The sequence below is a fragment of the Oryx dammah genome, unplaced genomic scaffold (assembly GCF_014754425.2).
Source record: "Oryx dammah isolate SB20612 unplaced genomic scaffold, SCBI_Odam_1.1 HiC_scaffold_27, whole genome shotgun sequence".
Taxonomy (NCBI): Eukaryota; Metazoa; Chordata; class Mammalia; order Artiodactyla; family Bovidae; genus Oryx; species Oryx dammah.
The window spans coordinates 46,286,909-46,308,908 of NW_024070211.1; the positions used below are offsets into that span (position 1 = coordinate 46,286,909).

Here is a 22,000-nt window from a genome sequence, read left to right on the forward strand (position 1 = left end):
CTCTGAAGAGTCTTCTCCAACACCACAGTTCAAAAGCATCAATTCTTCGGCTCTCAGCTTTCTTCACAGTCCAACTCTCACATCCATACATGACCACTAGAAAAACCATAGCCTTGACTAAGTGGACATTTGTTGGCAAAGTTGGGGTTAGGAGGTGATAAATTGTTTAAAAAGTCACTCTTTTCCTGAATTGGAAATGAAACAGTTTTTTAGGAATTAATTAATAACTGTTTCCATAGTACTGATCTGTCATCCTATACCAGTGATTTTCAAGCTTTGCTGGTGACAGATTGACCTGTAGAAGTTTTAAATTAAAAAAAAAAGAGTAGGGCCTTACCTCCCTAAATCTAGAGAAACACAGTAGAACTGATTAGGACCGTGACTATATTTTAAGGTTCCCTGGTGATTCCTACACAAACAAGGTTAAGAATTATTTTCTAACATACCAGAATTGAGGATGCGTGAATAGTCACATACTCTAACCCAGAAATTCCATTCCTACACGTTTACCCTAGAGAAATTCATGTACATGTGCACTAGGAAACATGTACAAGTGTGTTCCTAGAGTACTACTTGTAATAACAAAAATTGAAAAACAATGTCCATCAATCTTTGAGTGGACAAATTGCAGTATATTCAGTAGTAAAATATTATACAGTGAAAGAAATATGTATAATACATGTATGAATTTTAGAAACATTATGTTAACTGCAGAAATCATTTTCTAGAAGACTAAAAATAGTATAAACTATTTTATAGAACTCAGAAACCAGCAAAAGGAAACAATATATTGTTCAGGCATTTATAAAGATATTAGAATACTAGTTACCACTTTGAGATGCTGAAGTAATAGCTGAGAGGAGCATATAGGCATATGGAACAATTTGGTAAATTGTAGTTCTTAAAGCTTGGAAACAGGTTAATGGTTGCTTATTTTATTATACTGTAAGTGGTACATATATTCTTATGATGCATCATATACATTTTCTTGGTAGTCACCTTTTAGGGAGACAGTAAAGCATTAATATCTATGTAGTTGCATTTCTGTGGTTTGTCTCATTAGTGTCTGCTGATGAATAGCTTCGGACAGAGTAATCATTGGGGTTACTTTTAGTGTATTTTATATTTGGGCATCTCCCTGTAAGACAGTTCTGTCTTCAATCTTATTGGTAAAGTCCTTTTAACTCCTGTACACATTCCATTGTATAACAGTGTAATGAATATTAGACAAGGCCTTCCTTAGATCATCCAGTCCTCGGTTTATGAACTGACTGCCCATAGGTGGAAGACCCACAGATTCATTCTTTATGGCCATTGGTTTAAAAAAATTGTAAATGTCATGAGGCAAGAGATACACTATTCCTTTTGCCAGATTCCACCATTCCCTAATGTTTACATTCTGCCCAATTATCAATTTATTATCTGCTAACCCTTGCAATGGCACCCGACTCCAGTGTTCTTGCCTGGAGTATCCCAGGGACAGAGGAGCCTAGTGGGCTGCCGTCTATGGGGTCACATAGAGTCAGACACTACTGAAGCGACTTAGCAGCAGTAGCAGCAGCAACCCTTGTGAGAATTTGAATTATGAAAAAAACCCTGAACTAGTCCAACCTCCCTTGTTTTACAGATAAAGAAACTAGCCAGAGTCCAGTGTATATGTGAAGAGATTATGGGGATTTTGATTTTGTTGTCTGCCTGATGGTTTCATGCCAGCACACTGTTCCTTAATATAAATGTAAGGATTATTTCTATTATACATTGGTGTTGCCGAAAGTGTTTGTGGCTCTACTTCTCCAAAGATGAAATTGAGGAATATGATTTGGTATATAAACAATTTACATACAAGTTTCCAGATAATACAGAAACTGAACATTTGAACTAGCCCTGATGGAAACTGATTACATGTTTTCTTGATCTCTTAAATATTGGGAAGGTGAAGAATGCATGTCTTGTTTCAGTCCTATATTTGGAATGCTTATGTAAAAGCAAATACTTTGGTCTGTCCTTTTCAGCACAGTGTTAGAGGTGTTGTATCCATGGCTAATAATGGCCCAAATACCAATGGATCTCAGTTTTTCATCACCTATGGGAAACAGCCACATCTGGACATGAAATACACAGTATTTGGCAAGTGAGTATTCTGGTTTGGAATTTCTCTGCAAAGGATGCATGAGTGGCTGTGATCATGGCGTAACTAGTATTCAAAGAGCAGTATGAGAGCTAAATGTACCTGAAATTTACACCCACCACTTAAATAGCCATGTGACCTTGGGTAATTTACAACCTCTCTCACCCTCAGTTATTTTGTAAAGAAGCACCAGCACTTTTTTTTCAGGATCTTATGCAAGTTAACAGTATGTATTGTTTTCATTCAGAATAGCATTTTGTATCAACACATCTGAAAAACAGTTGCTTAAACAAGATGAACTGGGATGGTGGTGAAAGGTTGTTGTTGAATCACGACGCCAGGATTTTTGGCCCCCAGAGGAAAAGAATTCAATCCAGGGCCAGAGACAAGGCTTGATCGTTCAGAGCTTTTGTGTAATAAAGTTTTATTAAAGTATAAAGAAGACAGAGGAAGCTTCTGACATAGGCATCAGAAGGGGGCAGAAAGAGTACCCCCTTGCTAGTGTTAGCAATGGAGTTATATACTCTCCAGTGAATCCAAAGAATGTCTGGAGGCTGTAAAGACCTCACCAGACCTACTCACATAATTTACATTTTAAGATAATAGAATTAGCCAGAAGGTTTAATCCAGAGACTGTCCTCAGGCAGAATACATTGTTGTTATATAATCCTTGTAAAGAGCAGGTCTACTCCCATAATTTACAGAATTAGCCAGAAGGTTTAATCCAGAGACTGTCCTCAGACAGAATACATTGTTGTTATATAATCCTAAGGAATGTAGAGAAGAAAAAAGTTTGTCCTTTCTTCCTCCTTGAGAATTCCAGACCCCTCTCTCCTTGGGGACCCCTAGACTTCTTATCAACCTGCCTAGGAAATGACTGTCTCAGTGGTTCTAGTATGTCATTGATGTCCCAGGTGCCTTTCTTTTTTCTCAGCCATCATTAGCTTTCATTCTGAAATTCACCTCATGGTTATAATTTGGGCAGCAAAGCTCCAGTCAGAACTTTTGTGTTCCAAGCAGAAAGGAGGAGGAAAGGCAAAAGGTGCTTGCCAGCTGAATCAGTTCAATTCAGTTCAGTCACGTCCGACTCTTTGTGACATCATGAACTGCAGCACGCCAGGCCTCCCTGTCCATCACCAACTCCCGGAATTCACCCAAACTCATGTCCATCGAGTTGGTGATGCCATCCAGCCATCTCCTCCTCTGTCGTCCCCTTCTCCTCCTGCCCCCAATCCCTCCCAGCATCAGAGTCTTTTCCAATGAGTCAGCTCTTCACATGAGGTGCCCAAAGTATTGGCCTTTCAGCTTTAGCATCAGTCCTTTTAATGGACTGGTTGGATCTTCTTGCAGTCCAAGGGACTCTCAAGAGTCTTCTGCCAGCTGAATCAGTCCCCTTTTAAAGAACTTCCCTGGAAGACCCAGACCTTACTTACAAGAGAGGGTAGGAAATGTTTTTCAGCTAGATATATTGCCATCTCAATAAAATCAAGCCTCTATAAATAAGAAAGGGGAATGGAATCCTGAGGAGACTTTTAGCAGTCTCTGCAAGAAAATCCATTAGATGCACTATCCCTGGGAATTGCTTTTATAATCAACAGGAAGTCAGTTTGTCAACAAATTATTTACTGTGTTCAATAAACGGAGGCACAGTTCTATAGTTTGTTTTATTTAACAGTTTGGATGCCAAGCTAGTTTAATTAAAAATAAAAGAGTCTACAGCTTTTCTTTTTCATTCCATATGTATGTCTAATTTATAGATTAATACTTGATAAAAAGGAATGTTATAGCCTTCAGTAGTTTTTGTGTGTATATGGATAATCTTTACACTCCCTTTGATTTATATTCTCCCTAACACAGCATTCAGAATTACTTATTAGTAATTAGTAGAACTTATCTTACTGAATTGGTTGAAAAAACACTGTAGCATTTAGAACAAATATTCTTAACCTTCAGTCTAGTAACTCCTTGAAACTCTTTTCTGTATATGCACACACATTTTTCTGAGAAAATGGTTCATAGCTTTTGCCGGTTCTCAAAGGTACCTATTCCCAAATACTTAACTTACCTCAACTCTACATGCCCTTTTTTTGCCTGGGATCTCTTTCCTGCACCCTCTTTTTTCTCTTACTGACCCAGAAGGTGGGAAAGCCTTTAAAACTTACAATTTAAAGACCTTAACTGCCTACTTTTGGGTATAAAATCAAAAGGCTTTGGCTATAATAACATTTTAGTGGAAATGTAAAATAAAATGGGAATCTGTTATTTTTAAAGTACCTAATCTACGTCTTAGGAATTGATTCAAATTGCACTAGGAAATATAATCTAAAAAGCCACTTTGTCTTAGTAGACTAAGTTTCTAGAACATATTAGAAAAACAGCTGTATTTTTTTTTTTTCTGATAGAAGCATGAATTGGGCTTGCTGGAGGTAGGCTTATTAGCTGTCTATCTTCTCGTCAATATTTCTTTTTGTTGTTTAGAAGCAAAAAATAAAAACACATGTTTAAACACTAAAGTACAAAGAAGCTACCCACTTCAGAACCTTCAGTGCAGGGCAGTACTCAAAATAACTGTCATCCTTACATACTTTATTCAGGCTTTTCTTATAGCAAAGAAAACCTTCTGACTGGTTGTATTGGCCCCATTTGTAGCTAATCCATGTGAATGAGGCAGAATACATCATTTAGATACTTTGATGGGAATATTCCTGCCCATTGCTACTTTTGTCTAAAGGCATAAACATGAATTTTTGTTTGTGAATTCTGGGCCCTACTTATGGCAGAAAATCAAAGCAATATCTTACTGTATACTCAACAGGGGAACTCAAAAAACTGTACGACTTGGTCATTTTCTCTTAGACTGTAATTGTTGTAGGTATTTGGATATTATGTTCCAATCGTAGGAAATTTTCAAACATTATATTGTTTCTCTTTCAGGGTGATAGATGGTCTGGAGACTCTAGATGAACTGGAGAAGTTACCCGTAAATGAGAAGACATATCGACCTCTTAATGATGTACACATTAAGGACATAACTATTCATGCCAACCCATTTGCCCAGTAGCTATAATAGACCTGGACAAATATTTGGCAAACTATTCAAGGAACACACCTATTATGGTTTACTCAGTTTTAATTATGTCAGAGATTGCAGCTTGTTTATAACTAAGATCTTCTATGAGTTGCTGGTAGCAAGAGGAGCCAAACAGCATTTGGTCCTATTTTTAGAGCATATTCTATGACTATTATCTAATGCATTTCTTTAATTTTAAAAAACAACCCTGTGTTTAACTTTGTATTTTCATATCAACATTCATTTTTAAATGCTGAGTGTCAATCCAGGCATTTTTGAGCACCCTAATTACATACCATATCTAGTCCACATCCTGTTCAGTTCAATTCAGTTGCTCAGTCATGTCTGACTCTTTGGGACCCCATGGACTACAGCACACCAGGCCTCCCTGTCCATCACCAACTCCCAGAGTTTACTCAAACACATGTCCATTGAGTCCGTGATGTCATCCAACCATCTCATCCTCTGTTGTCCCCTTCTCCTGCCTTCAGTCTTTCCCAGCATCAGGGTCTTTTCAAATGAGTCAGGTCTTCGAATCAGGTGGCCAAAGTCTTGGAGTTTCAGCTTCAGCATCAGTCCTTTCAAAGAATATTCAGGACTGATTTCTTTTAGGGTAGACTGGTTGTATCTCTTTGCTGTCCAAGGGACGCTTAAGCATCTTCTCCAACACCACAGTTGAAAAGCATCAATTCTTCGGCACTCAGCTTTCTGTATAGTCCAACTCTCACATCCATACATGACTACTGGAAAAACCATAACTTTGACTAGATGGACCTTTTTTGGCCAAGTAATGTCTCTGCTTTTTAATAAGCTGTCTAGATTGGTCATAACTTTTTTTCCAAGAAGCAAGTGTCTTTTAATTTCATGGCTGCAGTCACCATCTGCAGTGATTTTGGAGCCCCAAAAAATAGTCTGTCACTGTTTCCACTGTTTCCCCATCTATTTGTCATGAAGTGATGGAACCAGATGCCATGATCTTAGCTTTCTGAATGTTGAGTTTTAAATCAACTTTTTCACTCCTCTTTCACTTTCATTAGAGGCTCTTTCATTCTTCGCTTTCTGCCATAGGGTGGTGTCATCTGCATATCTGAGATTATTGATACTTCTCCCAGCAATCTTGATTCCAGCTTGTGCTTCATCCAGCATTTCACATGATGTACTCTGCATATAAGTTAAATAACAGGGTGACAATATACAGCCTTAACGTACTCCACATCCTAGAAATATTTCTATTAATTATTTACTTTGTACAGTTAGAGGAAAGAAAGAGATAACCTAGAGAGGCCAGTCAATCCATTAGGTATTTACCCTGGTGTTTATAGTAAAGGCCCAGAGAAGTCCTGGAATACAGTGAACACTCAGAATGCCCTAACTCATTTGCCCATGGAACATCTTTTTAAATATATAAACACAGGATAAGAGTTTTACAGATGATCCATTTGGAAAATACAATTAGTTGTAGAGTCCTGGTCTGGGTCTGAATCACAGCTCTGCCTCCTACTATTAACTAGGCATGTTAACATCTCCAAGCTTTAATTTTCTCATAAATAATCCTCCATATGACTCTTGTTAGGATTAAATGCACAGTGTGTGTAAAGCTTCTGGTGTGGAGGAGTGTTCTGTAGCCAATAAATGGAAGCTGCCTTCGTAACCATATCAGGCTTCTCACTTAATCAGGTCATTTATCAGACTATACCATTGATTTGATCAAGAACTGTGTCCTATTCACTGTGTAGATCACCTGGATTAGGCTTTGGGTATTCCTAAAAATGATACAGAACATTTCTTTTATCATTTCTGCAGATGGCTGATCTAATTAATGTTTTGATTCTTTCTTAAGTGCAGTTTGGGAGTTAGCTTGCAGTTATCCTCTTTTTACTATTGATGTCTCCCATACCTTCCAATAAACTGAGTGGCCAGTTATATCAATGCCCTCAGATTTTGTTTCACCTTTTTAATTTAATCATTAGTTTCTAGAATTAGTATTAAGGCCTTTTTTGGGTCAGAATTTGGTTTGCCACTGCTTATACTTTATATCTTTTTTCTCTTTTAACCACAAAAATAATGGCTATGTTGTTTCCCATGGGAACGTTCTGGTAATTTCAAAATATAAAATACACCAAATAGTAAACCTATGACCAGTAAGACCTCACATTGTTCATCCAATGAGAAAATGTCTTTGGGCATTTTTCTGCAGCTTTATTTGTTTTTGTTTATATGTAATGATGAAATAGTCTTTGAATTCTTCTGACTCTGTGATAGAATTTTGTAAGGTGTTTAGACAGTGATTTGATTTCAGTCAGTCTAGTTATCCTAGAATATGTTATCAATCACAATCTGAAGTGATGATCTTTCCATAAACCTAGTATTTAAAATATTATTTTATCAATTTCTTTTTTCTTTACCCTGTTGTCACATTGAGTTCACCTGTCAGAGTAAACCTAATGTGAACATCTTTGTTTATAAGATATTTGATAGAAATAGAAAAATAAGCCTTCAGTAGATCAAATAAGACTTTTTTTTTTGTCCCCCTGCTTAAGGACATAATCCTTCAAACAAGCATGTGACTGGGAAAATCAGGTCTCTGCTTTTACTCACTGTCCCACATATATGTGTTAATATACAATATTTGTTTTCCTCTCTCTGACTTACTTTATTCTGCATGACAGTCTCTAAATCCATCTACCCTTGATATATTTCTTCTCCAAACATATCATTGAATTTTGTCACCACCCTTAAGAGTATTTTACTGGTTGTCAGGATGTTTTTGTACTGACTGACATTCCCTCAATTTTTATTCCAAACTGTGCCATTGTTTTTTCAGTGTTGCCAATATGGTGACTTTTGGGTTCTTCGAACTCATTCTTAGGTCTGCTCAGCTGTACCCATAAGAATCTCATAGATAAGGAAGTACATTGACTGCACCCATGGGCCTCTTGTAGGTATCGAGGATCAGAACTCAGAACATTGATTTCTGTCCACTCACACTGAATTAACTGGTTCACCAATCACATTAGCAGTTGGGTGATTGATATCTGTTCCATATATTGAAAGTCAAAGTGTTAGTTGCTCAGTCATGTGCAACTCTTAGCAACCCCATGGATTATAGCCTACCAGGCTCCTCTGTCCATAGAACTGTCTAGGCAAGAATACCAGAGTGGGTAACCTTTCCCTTCTCCAAGGGATCTTTCCAACCCAGGGATCGAACCTGGGTCTTCTACATTGCAAGCAGGCCCTTTACTGTCTGAGCCACCAGGGAAGCCCATAAACTACTAAGAAGACTAGAATATTGCTGATCAACCCAAATTCTCTTTAAAATGAAATTAGTATGATTTCCCATCTAGCCTAGAGGTTGGGAAACTGCAACCCTCAGGCCAGGCACCTGTTTTTGCAAGTAACATTTTCTTAGAACTTGGCCATTCCTATGTTTATGCAGGGAGTCTGGCTGTTTGTTCTACAGCAGCAGAGTTGATTGACTGTGACAGACACCAAACATCCTGCAAGCCTAGAATATTTACTATCTGGCCCTTTCAGAAACAGTTTGCCAACCCTTGACCCAGACTATCAGCAGTTGCCAGATAATCATGGTTTCACAGCAGAGGGAGTAGGATGAGTCCAAGGGATAGCATAAACAAAATATGCCTGAAACCTTCTCTGCTCTAGAAATGTACCTGAATTCGTTAGAGTTCCTCAGTCCTGTTAGATCTTGGTTTGGAGTTCTCTTTTGAGTAGAAGGCTTGCAGACCTTTTGTTTTGGTTAATGGCAAATTGAGTAGTTAAAATTTATGTCTTGGTTGAACTTGGAAATTTCCATATCCACTTAGTAACATTTGTATTTTCTATGTTGGGTATTTCTGAAGATTTGTTTAATTACTAAAACTAGTCATTTATTAAGCTTCTTCCAGATTTGGAGACAAAGGTGCACGCAACACTGCCTACTACATGGGAGCTCAGTCTGTGAAGCTAACAGACATGTGAATAGATAAATTTTAATACATAGAACTCAACTTTTAATCAATTTAGTAAAGTGGATAGATTAGTTACTATTTCACCAATGGGTTGAAAAGAAAACATGCATTTTTTCAATTCAATTTGTACCAATTGTGGTTCAAGTAAGTGATGGGAACTCCATATAATAATTTTAAAATTATAAGAAAAATGATAAAGGAAAAATTTTTTAATATAATGAAAGGAATTAATCCCAATTTTTATAAAGCAGCAAATATTAAATGTGTTATGATGTGAGGAATGAGGCTAGAATAATAGAGTGTAGGACTTCCCTGGTGGTTCAGTGGTTAAGACTCCATGCTTCAGTGGTTAAGACTCCATGCTTCCAGGAAGGTTCAGTCCCTGGCTGGGAAACTTAACAGTGTAGACATAGTTTATTTAAAGCAGTATCCAGGGGCTTCACTGGTGGCTCAGTGGTAAAGAATCTGCCTGTTAATGCAGGAGACACAGGTTCAATCCCTGATCTGGGAAGATCCCACACACCTCAGAGCACTAAACCCATGCACCCTAGAGCCCCTGCTCTGCAACAAGAGAAGCACTGTAATGAGAAGCCCACACACAGCAACGAAGACCCAACACAGCCAAAAATAAATATTTTAAAAAAATTTTTAAGCAAGATCCAAAATCATTTTTTTTTTAAAAGAGAAGAGTTATTCTATAAATTGTGTTAGGGTAACTGGTAAATGACACAGAGAAAAGCAAAAGAATTCACATGATATACCAAAATTCCAGATAGGTAAAAGAGTTGCCTATTTAAAGAATACACAGGAAAAGCCATTTAAAATAATTCCTCTGAAGAGGAAAGGAATTTCTCAGTTTACAAACTTGATAAAGGCAAAGATGAAATGGGTTTAACTGAATGCAAATAGGACAAAAGAGAGTTGTACATTCAAAAAAGGAATAGATATGAATGGGCAAGTCACAAGAGAAAAGAAAAAATGTTCAACCTTACTAATTAGAAACCAAAGTTACAAGTTCAGTATCCACCAAAATAACATCTTTTAATGTTATGCACTGCTGCTGCTGCTAAGTCGCTTCAGTCGTGTCTGACTCTGTGCGACCCCAGAGACGGCAGCCCACCAGGCTCCCCTGTCCCTGGGATTCTCCAGGCAAGAACACTGGAGTGGGTTGCCATTTCCTTCTCCAACGAATGAAAGTGAAAAGTGAAAGTGAAGTCGCTCAGTCATGTCCAACTCTTAGCGACCCCATGGACTGCAGCCTACCAGGCTCCTCCGTCCATGGGATTTTCCAGGCAAGAGTACTGGAGTGGGGTGCCACTGCCTTCTCCGAATGTTATGCACTAAGAGCAGCCAAAACAAAGTACTGTATCAGAGACTGGGTGGCTTAAGCAACAGAAAATTTTCTTACAGTTCTAGAGACTAGAAGTTGGGAGGTCACGGTGTGGGCAGGGTTGTTTACTCTTGAGGCTTGTAGATGACCATCTCCTGTCTTAACCTCATCATTCCTCTGGGTGTGTTTCCTAGTCTCTTTTTAGAAAGACACCAGCTAAATTGAATTAGGCCTCTCCCTAATTACCTCATTTAATCCTAATTATCTCTGTAAAGACACTATTTACTGCCAACTGAAAAATGCTGCTTTCCACCTGGTTCTACAGTATAAGAATGAAGTCACTAGCCACTGCAGCTGCTGACCTTTGACACACCTTGAAAGGAGTTTGCTTTGGGAGAAACGCAGAACAGACCTTCAAATAAGTATTTTCAGGAAAATATTTTTTGAGCTCAATTTCTTGCATCTTCTCATATCTAGAAAAGCACTAAAATCATTAATGGAAACATCTGCCCCTCTGTCACTAGCAGCAACTTTCTGCCAAGATATGTGCTTTCTGGCACTAACTCCTTTCAGTAAAACCATATGTAATACTGATTTCTCTCCCTACCTCTTGGGAGCAGTTCCTAAGAGCTATTGGAGAGGCTGTCTCTGGGTATTTTACCTCCAATAAAATTTAACTCACAACTCTCTTTTTGCCTTTTCATACCACTCATGAGACTCAAGGCAAGAATACTGAAGTGGTTTGCCATTCCATTCTCCAGTGGACCATATTTTGTCCGGTCCTAACTAGCAGACATGCCCTTCTGCCACTCAACACAGGGCATGCCTGGTGCCCTGGCTGTCCCACTGTTGGTGTCTGTTGAGCTTATTTAAACCTTAACTGGCTGTTGGGTGTCGGTCAATGTGCAGCTAGGAGTGAAGACAAAGGCCCTACTAGAGTGGCTGGGAAGGGGGTCTGGGGAAGGCTGGAGGTGATGTTGGATGATGTCCAGCACCTCAGACTCACTGCTGCCTTTGACTGCCCTGGGGCCAATCCACTGCTCGGGAGTCACTGTCAGCCATGGAGCCACTCACTCACTCAGGAGCCAATGGTCACCTGATGCTGAAGCTCTAATACTTTGGCCACCAGATGTGGAGAGCTGACTCATTGGAAAAGACCCTGATGTTGGGAAAGATTGATGGCAGGAGGAGAAGAGGGTGACAGAGAATGAGATGGTTGTATGGCATCACTGATTCAATGGACATGAGTTTGAGCAAACTCAGGGAGCTAGTGATGGACAGAGAAGCCTGGTGTGCTGCAGCTCATGGGGGTCACAAAGAGTCAGACACAAACTAGCACCTGAACAACAACACAACTCTCACACTGTGCATTTTTTCCAGTTGACACTATAGTCACAGTCTGAAATAGTAGGAGCTAGGACTTAAAACTATGAATATGTGTGCAAGTGGAGACACAGGCCTTCAAACAGCCCATAACATGCATTAACACTAAAATAGCTAATTTAATTAATGAAACTGGGTATATCCCAAATCACTAATTGGTTACATATGGGCTTTGTTAAATTTAAAATCATTTTGGAAAACAAGTACAAGATTTCTTCACCTTTTACCCAGCAATTTTAAAATGAGGAATTCTCCTAAAGAAATTAAACATATTAACTTGCACAAGCTGGAATCAAGGTTGCTGGGAGAAATATCAATAACCTCGTATATGCAGATGACACCACGCTTATGGCAGAAAGTGAAGAACTAAAGAGCCTCTTGATGAAAGTGAAAGAGGAGGGTGAAAAAGTTAGCTTAAAGCTCAACATTCAGAAAATTAAGATCATAGCATCTGGTTCCATAACTTCATGGAAAATAGATAGAGAAACAGTGGCTGACTTTATTTTTCTGGGCTCCAAAATTACTGCAGATGGTGATTGCAGCCGTGAAATTAAAAGATGCTTACTCCTTGGAAGGAAAGTTATGACCAACCTAGACAGCATATTGAAAAGCAGAGACATTACTTTGTCAACAAAGGTCCATCTAGTCAAGGCTATGGTTTTTCCAGTAGTCATGTATGGATGTGAGAGTTGGACTATAAAGAAAGCTGAGTGCAGAAGAATTGATGCTTTTGAACTGTGGTGTTGGAGAGGACTCTTGAGAGTCCCTTGGACTACAAGGAGATCCAACCAATCCATCCTAAAGGAGATCAGTTCTGGGTGTTCATTGGAAGGACTGATGTTGAAGCTGAAACTCCAATACTTTGGCCACCTGATGAAGAGCTGACTCATTTGAAAAGACCCTGATGCTGGGAAAGATTGAGGGCAGGAGAAGGGGACGACAGAGGATGAGATGGTTGGATGGCATCACTGACTCAATGGACATGAGTTTGGGTAGACTCCAGGAGGTGGTGATGGACATGGAAGCCTGGTGTGCTGTGGCTCACAGGGTTGCAAACAGTGGGACACGACTGAGCGATTGAACTGAACTGAACTTGCTCTCTGCAGTCATTCGCTGCAACTTTGACCTGTATTAGCAGAATATGGTTAATACCAATATTTAGATTGCTGTTAGGATTGAGACCCTATGCTCAGTGTTAACACAATGTGATTATTCTACTCCAAAGACTTGGATTCCCTACGTTTTGATTAACATTTAAATGTGCTGAGAAGCATGTACTTAATAACAGCAAATTTCACAAGTTACTGCGAGAAAGTTCTCCCTCAAAAGCGAAACACTAAGCTTAAATTTAGTGATCCTGATCCCATATAGAAATCTAAGTATTAATGATTTTAAAGCATTTTCAGAGAAGAGGCTTAAGAAATGCAAACCACCATAGGTTTTGGGGAATTCCTATGTGTATTCCTTTTCATCACTTTACCCTACAGTACTGCATCTGTAATGGGCAGTTTATCTACGTTGCTCTCCTGTGCAAAAAACACAAGTACGCTCCATTTTCATGCGTGATGATTTTATGTGTTTCACTAAATTTAGAAGGAATAACGTCACCTTTTTTTTCAAGTTGGAGGAGGGGCGGCGATCAGGATGGGCAGTTACTTTGTTGTCTCAAATTGCAGCTTGATTTCTGTTACTCAGAAGTTGTTTTCCGATAATTCTGTCTTCTTCTAATAACCTTCTATTTTCCCCTTTCAGTTTACTTGAACTTTACACCTTAGAGGCTTCACTTAACGTGGAAATGTTGCTTACCTGAGTCCCACTTCCTGTCTCCAGGCTCTTGCTCTCACATTTGGATTTTTAAAACCTCGGTAAAAATCTTTACAATCTAACCTCAGTGAGTGTGGGTCTCAGTCACGTAAGGTTTAACTAGTTTTAAAAATGTCTCAGAACAAAAGCCCAAATCCAGACAATTCCTAATTTGGGGCTACTTGATGCTGATGGTGTAATCTCAGTTTAAGTGATTGCAGTCAGGACACACGCTACTTTGTACCCGCTTCCCCCACTTTTCTTCATTTCTAGTGTTCACGAACACAATTTTTAGTGAGGATGAACGAGTCTTTTCTACTCAACACAATGTTTTCTCAGAAAACAGAGAGCAGGCCAAAATGGCCGCTGACAAAGCCTTGCCTCGGTCCACCTATTGTCTCTGAGCTCCCCACCCAGCGCCTGCGCATAAAGCTCACCAGCTCCGCCCTACACGCGTGCACGCCCCGCCCCGCCCCACCCGGAGGCGGAGACGCGCTTGCCTAGTCATCTTGTTTTCCAGAAGTCCAGACGCTGCGGTTGTTAGCTCCATACTGCCGTAGGAGCTTGTCGCAACCAGCTGGGTGTTCTCCGTGGTCGTGTTGCAGGCATCGCCTCCTTAGGCTTGGACTCTTTGGCCAGGACGGTAAGACACAGGGAGAAGCGGGCTAGATGGCGGGACCCCCTTTTGTGCCTTGAGAACGCCCGTGAGGCTCCCCCACAGGCTTGTTGGCCGCCCGCAGTCTCTGGCGCGGCGATCTTTTCTTCTCCGCCTCCCGCGCCCCTCCCCTAGATGCAGAAAGATGGTTCGCTCGTCTTCCAAGCTTTGTCGAGGCCGTCGCTGCGAATTTCTGTGTGATCCGCGACGAAGAGTTCGCTAGGCGGGCAGAGGTTCTCGAACGTTTGTCTTCCCCAGAGGAAGCGGGGAGGGCCGAGGGCGGGCGGCCGCCATGTTGTCTGCAACGGCAGGCCTCGGACGCGCTCTAAGATGGCGGCGGGGTCGGGGAGGTTGGCGATGACTTGGGTTCTGGAATGTGCCTAAGTCACGCTCTTCTGAGAAACTATGCTCTTAACAAAGAAAACGCATTGACCCGATGTAAGGCGACTTGAGAGAAAACGGTGATGTCTTTGCTCTCAGTGGTGAAAGCAAAAGTTAGGTTTAGGAACTCAAGGAAACAGGAATAATATGGTGTAGTTGAAGGAGCGTGTGAGAAGTCGGGTGATCGGGCCTTTTAGGCGTGGGTGTTTCTGCCGCCCCTTCTCGGAATAATTGGAGCGTTTTGATTTCGACACTTGTTTTTGTATAGAGTCGAGATGGAGCCCAGGTGTTAGTACTGGTACGAACGGTAGTTGATGAAAAGTCGTTTCTGTATAACGTTCTTCTCAAGCTGTTAGGAATTTGTAGTTCTGTCAGGAAAGGATTTCCCTCATAGTTGAGTAATAATGACTTTTGAGCTTTGATTTAAAAGAACAATTAAAACGTCACAACTCGGATGAATTTTAGAGGACGAGTTTTATTAAAATGTTGACATGTGGGATACAACTAAGCCGGGAAAACTTGTCTTTTATGTAGATGAGACACTCAAAAAGAAGTTACTGTCCTGATTGGGATGAAAAAGATTGGGATTATGGAAAATGGAAGAGCAGCAGCGGCAGTCATAAAAGAAAGAAGAGATCGCATAGCAGTGCACGGGAGAACAAGCGCTGCAGATACAATTACTCTAAAACGTCTGATAGGTAAGGAGGGTTCTTAGTATCTCAGTAGAAAAATACTTTAATTACAGTATTAACATGTCAGCTTGATTTCAGCAAAACTGGTGGGGAATACATTTTCATTATTAAAACTAGAATTGACTTAAAATAACTGATGCATTGCTGTTTTCAGCTATGGTTGTAAAATTGGAAGTATGTTTTTTGGTGGGAAAAAAATTCTAATGAGTATTATTTTAAGAGGAAAATAAAAGCATTGAAAAAAATTTTTTCTAGCTATTACCTGGAAAGCAGATCCTTAAATGAGAAAGATTATCATTGTCGACGTTACATTGATGAATACAGAAATGACTACAGTCAAGGATGTGAACCTGGACATCGACATAGAGATTATGAAAGTAGATATCAGAACCATAGTAGCAAGTCCTCTGGTAGAAGTGGAAGAAGTAGTTATAAAAGCAAACACAGAATCCACGACAGCACTTCATATCATCGTTCACATGGGGTATGAGCTCTTTTAAATTTTTTGGAAATTTTATTTCCCATTTGGAACAGGAAAACTTGAATTTATGTTTGATCATTTGAGAAAGTTTTATTTAGGATGAAGTCATCTCAGTTTTAACTTGCAGGATTCTTTGTGCATTGGATAGGAAATTCCTGAAATACAGTACATGTTTAATTGTATGGTAACAGATTTTATTAATCATTGGCAACTAATTGTCATTCCAGTGAGATAGTGGAGATAATGTCGATTAGTTTATAGCAGGGATTACAAGATATCCTGAAAATATTTTTATGGTACTTTAAGAAATTTGATTTGCTTTGATAAATGAAAATCTTACCTACAAGTAGGATTTTTATATTTGTATGATTGAGGATTATGCTTTGCCTTTGTTCTGGCTAATCCTTTTATCGCTAAAAAACAGATTTGAACATTATGGGTTGGTTATGTATTAATTTGGAGCTCAAGCTCAGATGACATTTTAAATACTGTAGTGTTATTCTTGTATGCCAATTTTTTTTCTCCCCGACATTAGAATTTTTATTTACTGTTTCGATATTTGTTTTCTTAGATTAGCTAGGAAATTATAACTGGCCACAGTGTACTTTTGACAAATAAATAATTACATTCTACAATTTTGCAGCATTAAATTAGGACACTAGAAACTTAAAGTTATGTTTCAGTGAATGCTACAACTAAGCTTTTTTTTTTTTTTTTTTTTTTTTTAAAGAAAAACAATTGTATTATGTTTTGTTACCTTGCCACTTTGAGTATCTTATCTGAAAATCTGTTCCTTGCCATGTTTTTCTCCTGTTAACATAAACTATGTGCCCTGTGAATTTCTGGGGACTGAATTTGAAATTGCTCCTGCCAACCGTTTGTGGCCTGGCGTGTATCTGAATGCCTGAATATCTCCCCGCTGAATGAATTTCGTATTCTGCCCTGAATTCACTCGGGTATATTGATTGGCTGGATGATCTTGGTGCCGCGCACTTGACGTTTCCAGAAGAGTCACCGAAGGAAAAGAACCAGGAGTGTAGAGGATGATGAGGAGGGTCACCTGATCTGTCAGAGTGGAGACGTACTAAGTGCAAGATGTATAGAATATTTTTCAACACTTATTAACTTTTCAGATAACATAATCTATTTATAGATTAAGATTTCAGGGATTTGGAAATCTTTTTTCTTTCTCTGTTTTTGTTTGTTTTGTTTTTTCCATTTCTTTTGGTGGGGGGGATTGTGTTTTTGCTTTCTTTAGAAATTTAATGTTATACAGAACTTCCAAAACAGTAAATCAAAGTTAATGAAAGTAGCTTAAGAATGAAATTAGATCTAAAAATAGTTATATATGTTTTTTGGCAGTGTTGACCAATGATCTATCTAGTGATAAGGAAATTTGTAGCATCAACTAGAATAATCTGCATTTGATAGCCTTTATTGTAAGTAAGTGTTTTCACTTCTTGGTATAACTGAGTTTTATTTCTCTCTTTTAGATGAAATTGTTGATACTTTAGGTGAAGGAGCTTTTGGAAAAGTTGTGGAGTGCATTGATCATAAAGCGTAAGTTTCTTTTTTTTTTTTTTAAAGCGTAAGTTTCTTGGTCTGGAATTGGACTTGGGAAGGTGAACAGTACAAAAAATACATTTAGTTATCTTAGATACAGGAAATGCTCAGTAAAGTTACTAGCCCTTTGTGTTTAAGCAGTAGCTGTTTATAGTGCATGTAAGCTGCTTCTACAAGCTAAGAATAGATTTTCTTGTATCCGAAGGTACTTTTTGTTGTCCCACTGGGCACAGTTCTATGTGTTTTTTTTCCTAGATCAGTTTTTAGCCTTGGTTTCATGTTAGGAGTCTGGAGACTTCCTTACCCCAGACATTGAACCAGTCTTCAGGAACCTGTTATTTTAGAAAGTGACATATCTGATACTGGTAACAAAAGCTAGGGCTAAAAACACTTTCTAGATTGACGTCATATGCCCTTCAAACGATTGAAATAAGATAGGGTAGGAAATTTCTTTTGTCTCTTGTTTGAATTTCTTTCTCCTTAGGGGTGACAAAGCTTTTTGAATTATTAGGGGAGGCTTCCTGTTATTGGTTTGTAAGGTTCTAAGAACTAGCACTCTTTTATATTACTGCCACTATTTCCCAACTTCTTTGGCAACCTGGTCCAAATGAAGATTAGCCAGTGACTGGTACTATAGGAAGAAAACTACTCCATGTATGTATGTTTCATGTCTTAATTGGAATGTAAGTTGAGGTGATAATGTCACAGTATTGTTAAATTAGACCCAAAAAAAAAGGTCATATGAGTTAGATGGGCCGATGGGAAAAATCTGTATGCAACTTGTATCGACCCTATCATATTTCCAGAGGTCATTCTAGTTGCTTAGACTGAGTGGAAGTTGGACATATAATTAGACATAACTATACACCTATAATTACATGTAATTAGACAACTGAATGCCAAACCATAAATTGGAGAAACAAATACTGCTTCGGAATAGAAGTGGAACAGTTTGAAGAGAGATAAAAAATGGAATTGGACATATCTTTATTTTTTTTTAATGTGGACTTAATTTTCTTAACAGGGGAGGTAGACATGTAGCAGTAAAAATAGTTAAAAATGTGGATAGATATTGTGAAGCAGCTCGCTCAGAAATACAAGTTCTGGAACACTTAAATACAACAGACCCTAGCAGTACATTGTAAGTATGAAAATTGAACTTATTAGGAAATGGCCTCAGGCAGATTTGAATTGTGCGAGGCTGTACTCAGTTGTTTTTTGTATGTTTATAGCCGCTGTGTCCAGATGTTGGAGTGGTTTGAGCATCATGGTCATGTCTGCATTGTGTTTGAACTGTTGGGACTTAGTACTTACGACTTTATTAAGGAAAATGGTTTTCTGCCCTTTCGACTGGATCATATCAGGAGGATGGCATACCAGATATGCAAGTCTGTGAACTGTAAGCCCTTAACATATTCCAGAGTGAGACTGATTTTAATGACCAATTTGGATATTTGAAAAAATCTAACGTACACTTGGTAGCCTACCTTAAGAGTAGGTAGGAGAAAGGTATAGTTGATTTCAAGCTGTTGGTCAATTTACTGCATATCATTCAGTAAATAAGCATATTGTCCAGCATTTAATAACATGTTATCTTGTATAACACTGATTAGCTTTTCTGATTGCTAAAAATGATAATCTAGAACCACTGGGTTAAAAATACAGGAATGGCAAATCTCACCATCTTGACAACAACAATATACTACTTTACTTTTTAAACAGTTGGTTTTCAGTGAACTAACTTTAGAAAGGTGTAGTAGTAGGTTAGTCCCTGATGGTTTTCTAACAGGCTATTGAATGTTGACCACTTCTTTGGACATATGAAAATCAGAATTTTTGTTGCAGAGCTTTGGAGTTTGATTTTTGGTTTTTATAATATAGGAACTTTTTCTGTTTTGTTTTCAGTTTTGCACAGTAATAAGTTGACTCACACAGACTTAAAGCCTGAAAACATCTTATTTGTACAGTCTGACTACACAGAGGCATATAATCCCAAAATGGTAAGTCTTTGATGTCTTATCTTCACACTTCCAAATTAATATTTTATGCCTCCTTAATATGCCTTAACCATCATTTATGATTTTCAGAAACGTGATGAACGTACTTTAATAAATCCAGATATTAAAGTTGTAGACTTCGGAAGTGCAACATATGATGATGAACATCACAGTACATTGGTATCTACAAGACATTATAGGGCACCTGAAGTTATATTAGGTAAGAATTTAAGACTTTAGAGGTTGCTTAATCTTGCTCACATTCATAATACATGATGGGATTTTAAAGCATAATAATTTAGTACCTGTTATATTCCATACACTTTATGTTAGTGTTTGCATGGTATAGCTTGCTCCCATTTTCCAAGCTAATAAATGGAGACTTGGACTAAAATTTTCTTCCCTGAGTGTGTGGCAAAAAAGTAAGCCTGATTTGGGGCTTGAAACCAGATGTCTCCAGAGCTGGGATTTTTAACATACAATGCTATTGTGTTGTTTGGATTAAGTGATTTCCTTTAGGATCTGTCCAGCTCAAATATCAAAGACAGTAAGAAATACTGAGAATTTTTTCATTAACATTTTGCTTTGCTTTGCAGCTTTAGGATGGTCCCAGCCATGTGATGTCTGGAGTATAGGATGTATTCTTATTGAATATTACCTTGGGTTTACAGTATTTCCAGTAAGTGACAATGATCTGTTTTAATAGCTTTGCCAAAGTAAATTGTTTATATGAATGGACACTTTAACACAAAGTATATACATGCATTTTAGGTAACACTTTTTCATGTGTAATTCTGACACTATTTCCTTCATAATTTGTTTTGTTTAAAACTTTTCTAAGTATATTACAAATAATTATCTTTAAGAAATTTATGGTGAATTTATTCTGTAGGCCTTTTTTTCTCCCCCCCTTCGGTAAGTTATAACTTGCTAAAAGTATACCTGATTAGAGATAACATTCTTTGGTCACCTGTAATTATCCATTGACTAAAAATTGAGCAGCTCTCTTAAATAAGAGCAAAACACAATGTGCAAGTAGAGGTAGTTAATAACTTTTCTTTATTGTTTTAGACGCATGATAGTAAGGAACATTTGGCAATGATGGAAAGGATTCTTGGACCTTTACCAAAACATATGATACAGAAAACCAGGTATGTTTAAGAAAAAGTGCCATCAGTCACCTTTGCTAGACGTTTTTTAAGTTTTCATTGTCAACATTATAAACATGAACGGATATCAATTTATTCTTAGGAAACGTAAATATTTCCATCATGATCGACTAGACTGGGATGAACATAGTTCTGCTGGCAGATACGTTTCAAGGCGTTGTAAACCTCTGAAGGTAAGCCTGGGTCTTTGCTTAAATTATCAAAACCTTGAGTTTCTTTCATGGTGGGTAAATAAACTTATAATAAATGGTAGTAGAAAGGGCTGTTGACTCTGTATTTCTTCGCTTTTCAGGAATTTATGCTTTCCCAAGATGCTGAACATGAGCTTCTCTTTGACCTTATTCAGAAAATGTTGGAGTATGAACCAGCTAAAAGGATCACTCTTAAAGAAGCCTTAAAGCATCCTTTCTTTTACCCCCTTAAAAAAGCTACGTAAATCTGTAATTGTACAGCTCCCTTATCAGAGACCATATGGACTGTATCAGTCCCATTTTTAAATATTAAGTTATTTTGTACAGCTTTGTAAATTTCTTGCAATTTTGTATTGCCATGTTTATTTTGTTTGGATGATTTAAATAGTAAAGTAATGAAAGTCCTTTTCAGTAATTACTGTATAAAATGATTATTCAGAATAAATTCTTATATTTATGAAATTTATATGAAGCTGTAGAGTTCATTTTTAGCATCATATTCTGTTAGTGTAAGAATGGGTATATATCTCTTTCTGGAGTTTTCATTAAGTCTAGAAATGTTCGGCTTTGTTTGCATTTTAGGGATTGCCAGCATTGGAACTTACACCTTCCTTCTCTGAACCAAATGTAATGAAACCAAGTTATAGAATACCAAGAACTAGAGATTAGCCAAACAAACAGTGCTTTCCCTTCATTCACAAATTTAATACTGCTGCTTTCTCATCTCTCCTAGTAGGATTCTGCAGATGGCTTAAGGTGCTGAACCCCTTTAAGATCAGTAACAGAAACTTCTAGAAATCCTTTGTGGCCAAATGTGAATCATCAAATAGACTATAACAACTCATGTTTTTGTCCATGGCTTTAAACTCCTTGGTCCATTTAGGGTTCAACATGGTTGGCTTTATAGTTGCAGATTCATAGCAAAATAAAGTGCGGAGTATACCACTTGCTTCACCCATAGGTAGCCTCTCCCCTGCACCCCCCACCCCCCCTCCCCGTTATCCACATCCCTCATGTGTTAAGCATTACAGGATACAAAGTGTTTTCATTGCTCTAAAAATCTGCTCTCTTCCTCCTTAACCTTGCCCAACCACTATTTTTACTGGTTTATCTCCCAACCACTGCTATTTTTACTGGAATAGTTGCAATTTTGGAATTACATACGTAGTCTTTTCAGATGGGCTTTTGT

General features: G+C 38.2%; 2 protein-coding genes across 8 annotated transcripts in view; both read left to right on the forward strand.

Moving 5' to 3' along the window:
* The window catches only part of PPIL3 (peptidylprolyl isomerase like 3), a 10,681-nt gene extending 5,232 nt beyond the window's left edge, over positions 1-5,449 (forward strand). For 2 of the 6 annotated variants that reach the window (XR_005719030.1, XR_005719028.1), the window contains 3 exons: positions 1,628-1,735; positions 2,013-2,131; positions 5,063-5,449. Coding sequence is in view for 3 of the 6 variants with exons in the window: in XM_040228832.1 (XP_040084766.1) it covers positions 2,013-2,131; positions 5,063-5,189 (246 nt within the window). In the remaining 3 variants the exon portion in view is untranslated. The remainder of the gene's footprint in view (positions 1-1,627; positions 1,736-2,012; positions 2,132-5,062) is intronic. The other 4 variants (XM_040228832.1, XM_040228831.1, XR_005719029.1 and 1 more) reach the window with 3 other exon arrangements.
* An 8,724-nt stretch (positions 5,450-14,173) lies between these two features.
* On the forward strand, positions 14,174-21,277 carry CLK1 (CDC like kinase 1). Of its 2 annotated transcripts, XM_040228833.1 has the most exons (13): positions 14,174-14,325; positions 15,253-15,416; positions 15,666-15,894; positions 16,898-16,988; positions 17,385-17,451; positions 18,479-18,595; positions 18,687-18,853; positions 19,360-19,454; positions 19,542-19,671; positions 20,048-20,130; positions 20,523-20,602; positions 20,703-20,793; positions 20,913-21,277. In XM_040228833.1, exons 2-13 carry the CDS (start codon positions 15,253-15,255, stop codon positions 21,054-21,056), a joined length of 1,458 nt encoding a protein of 485 aa, XP_040084767.1. In that variant the 5' UTR covers positions 14,174-14,325; the 3' UTR covers positions 21,057-21,277. The 2 variants fall into 2 exon arrangements, with proteins under 2 accessions (XP_040084767.1, XP_040084768.1); XM_040228834.1 differs by lacking the exon at positions 16,898-16,988 and having other exon boundaries at positions 14,185-14,325; positions 20,913-21,273.
* Positions 21,278-22,000: the final 723 nt, after the last annotated feature.

Bases quoted from the DNA above. Each gene is read 5' to 3' on its own strand.
- CLK1 (XM_040228833.1), top strand. From the start codon at position 15,253: ATGAGACACTCAAAAAGAAGTTACTGTCCTGATTGGGATGAAAAAGAT. The intron at 17,452-18,478 runs GTAAGTTTCTTT...TTTTCTTAACAG, and splicing joins GAGTGCATTGATCATAAAGC to GGGAGGTAGACATGTAGCAG. The intron at 20,603-20,702 runs GTATGTTTAAGA...ATTTATTCTTAG, and splicing joins CATATGATACAGAAAACCAG to GAAACGTAAATATTTCCATC.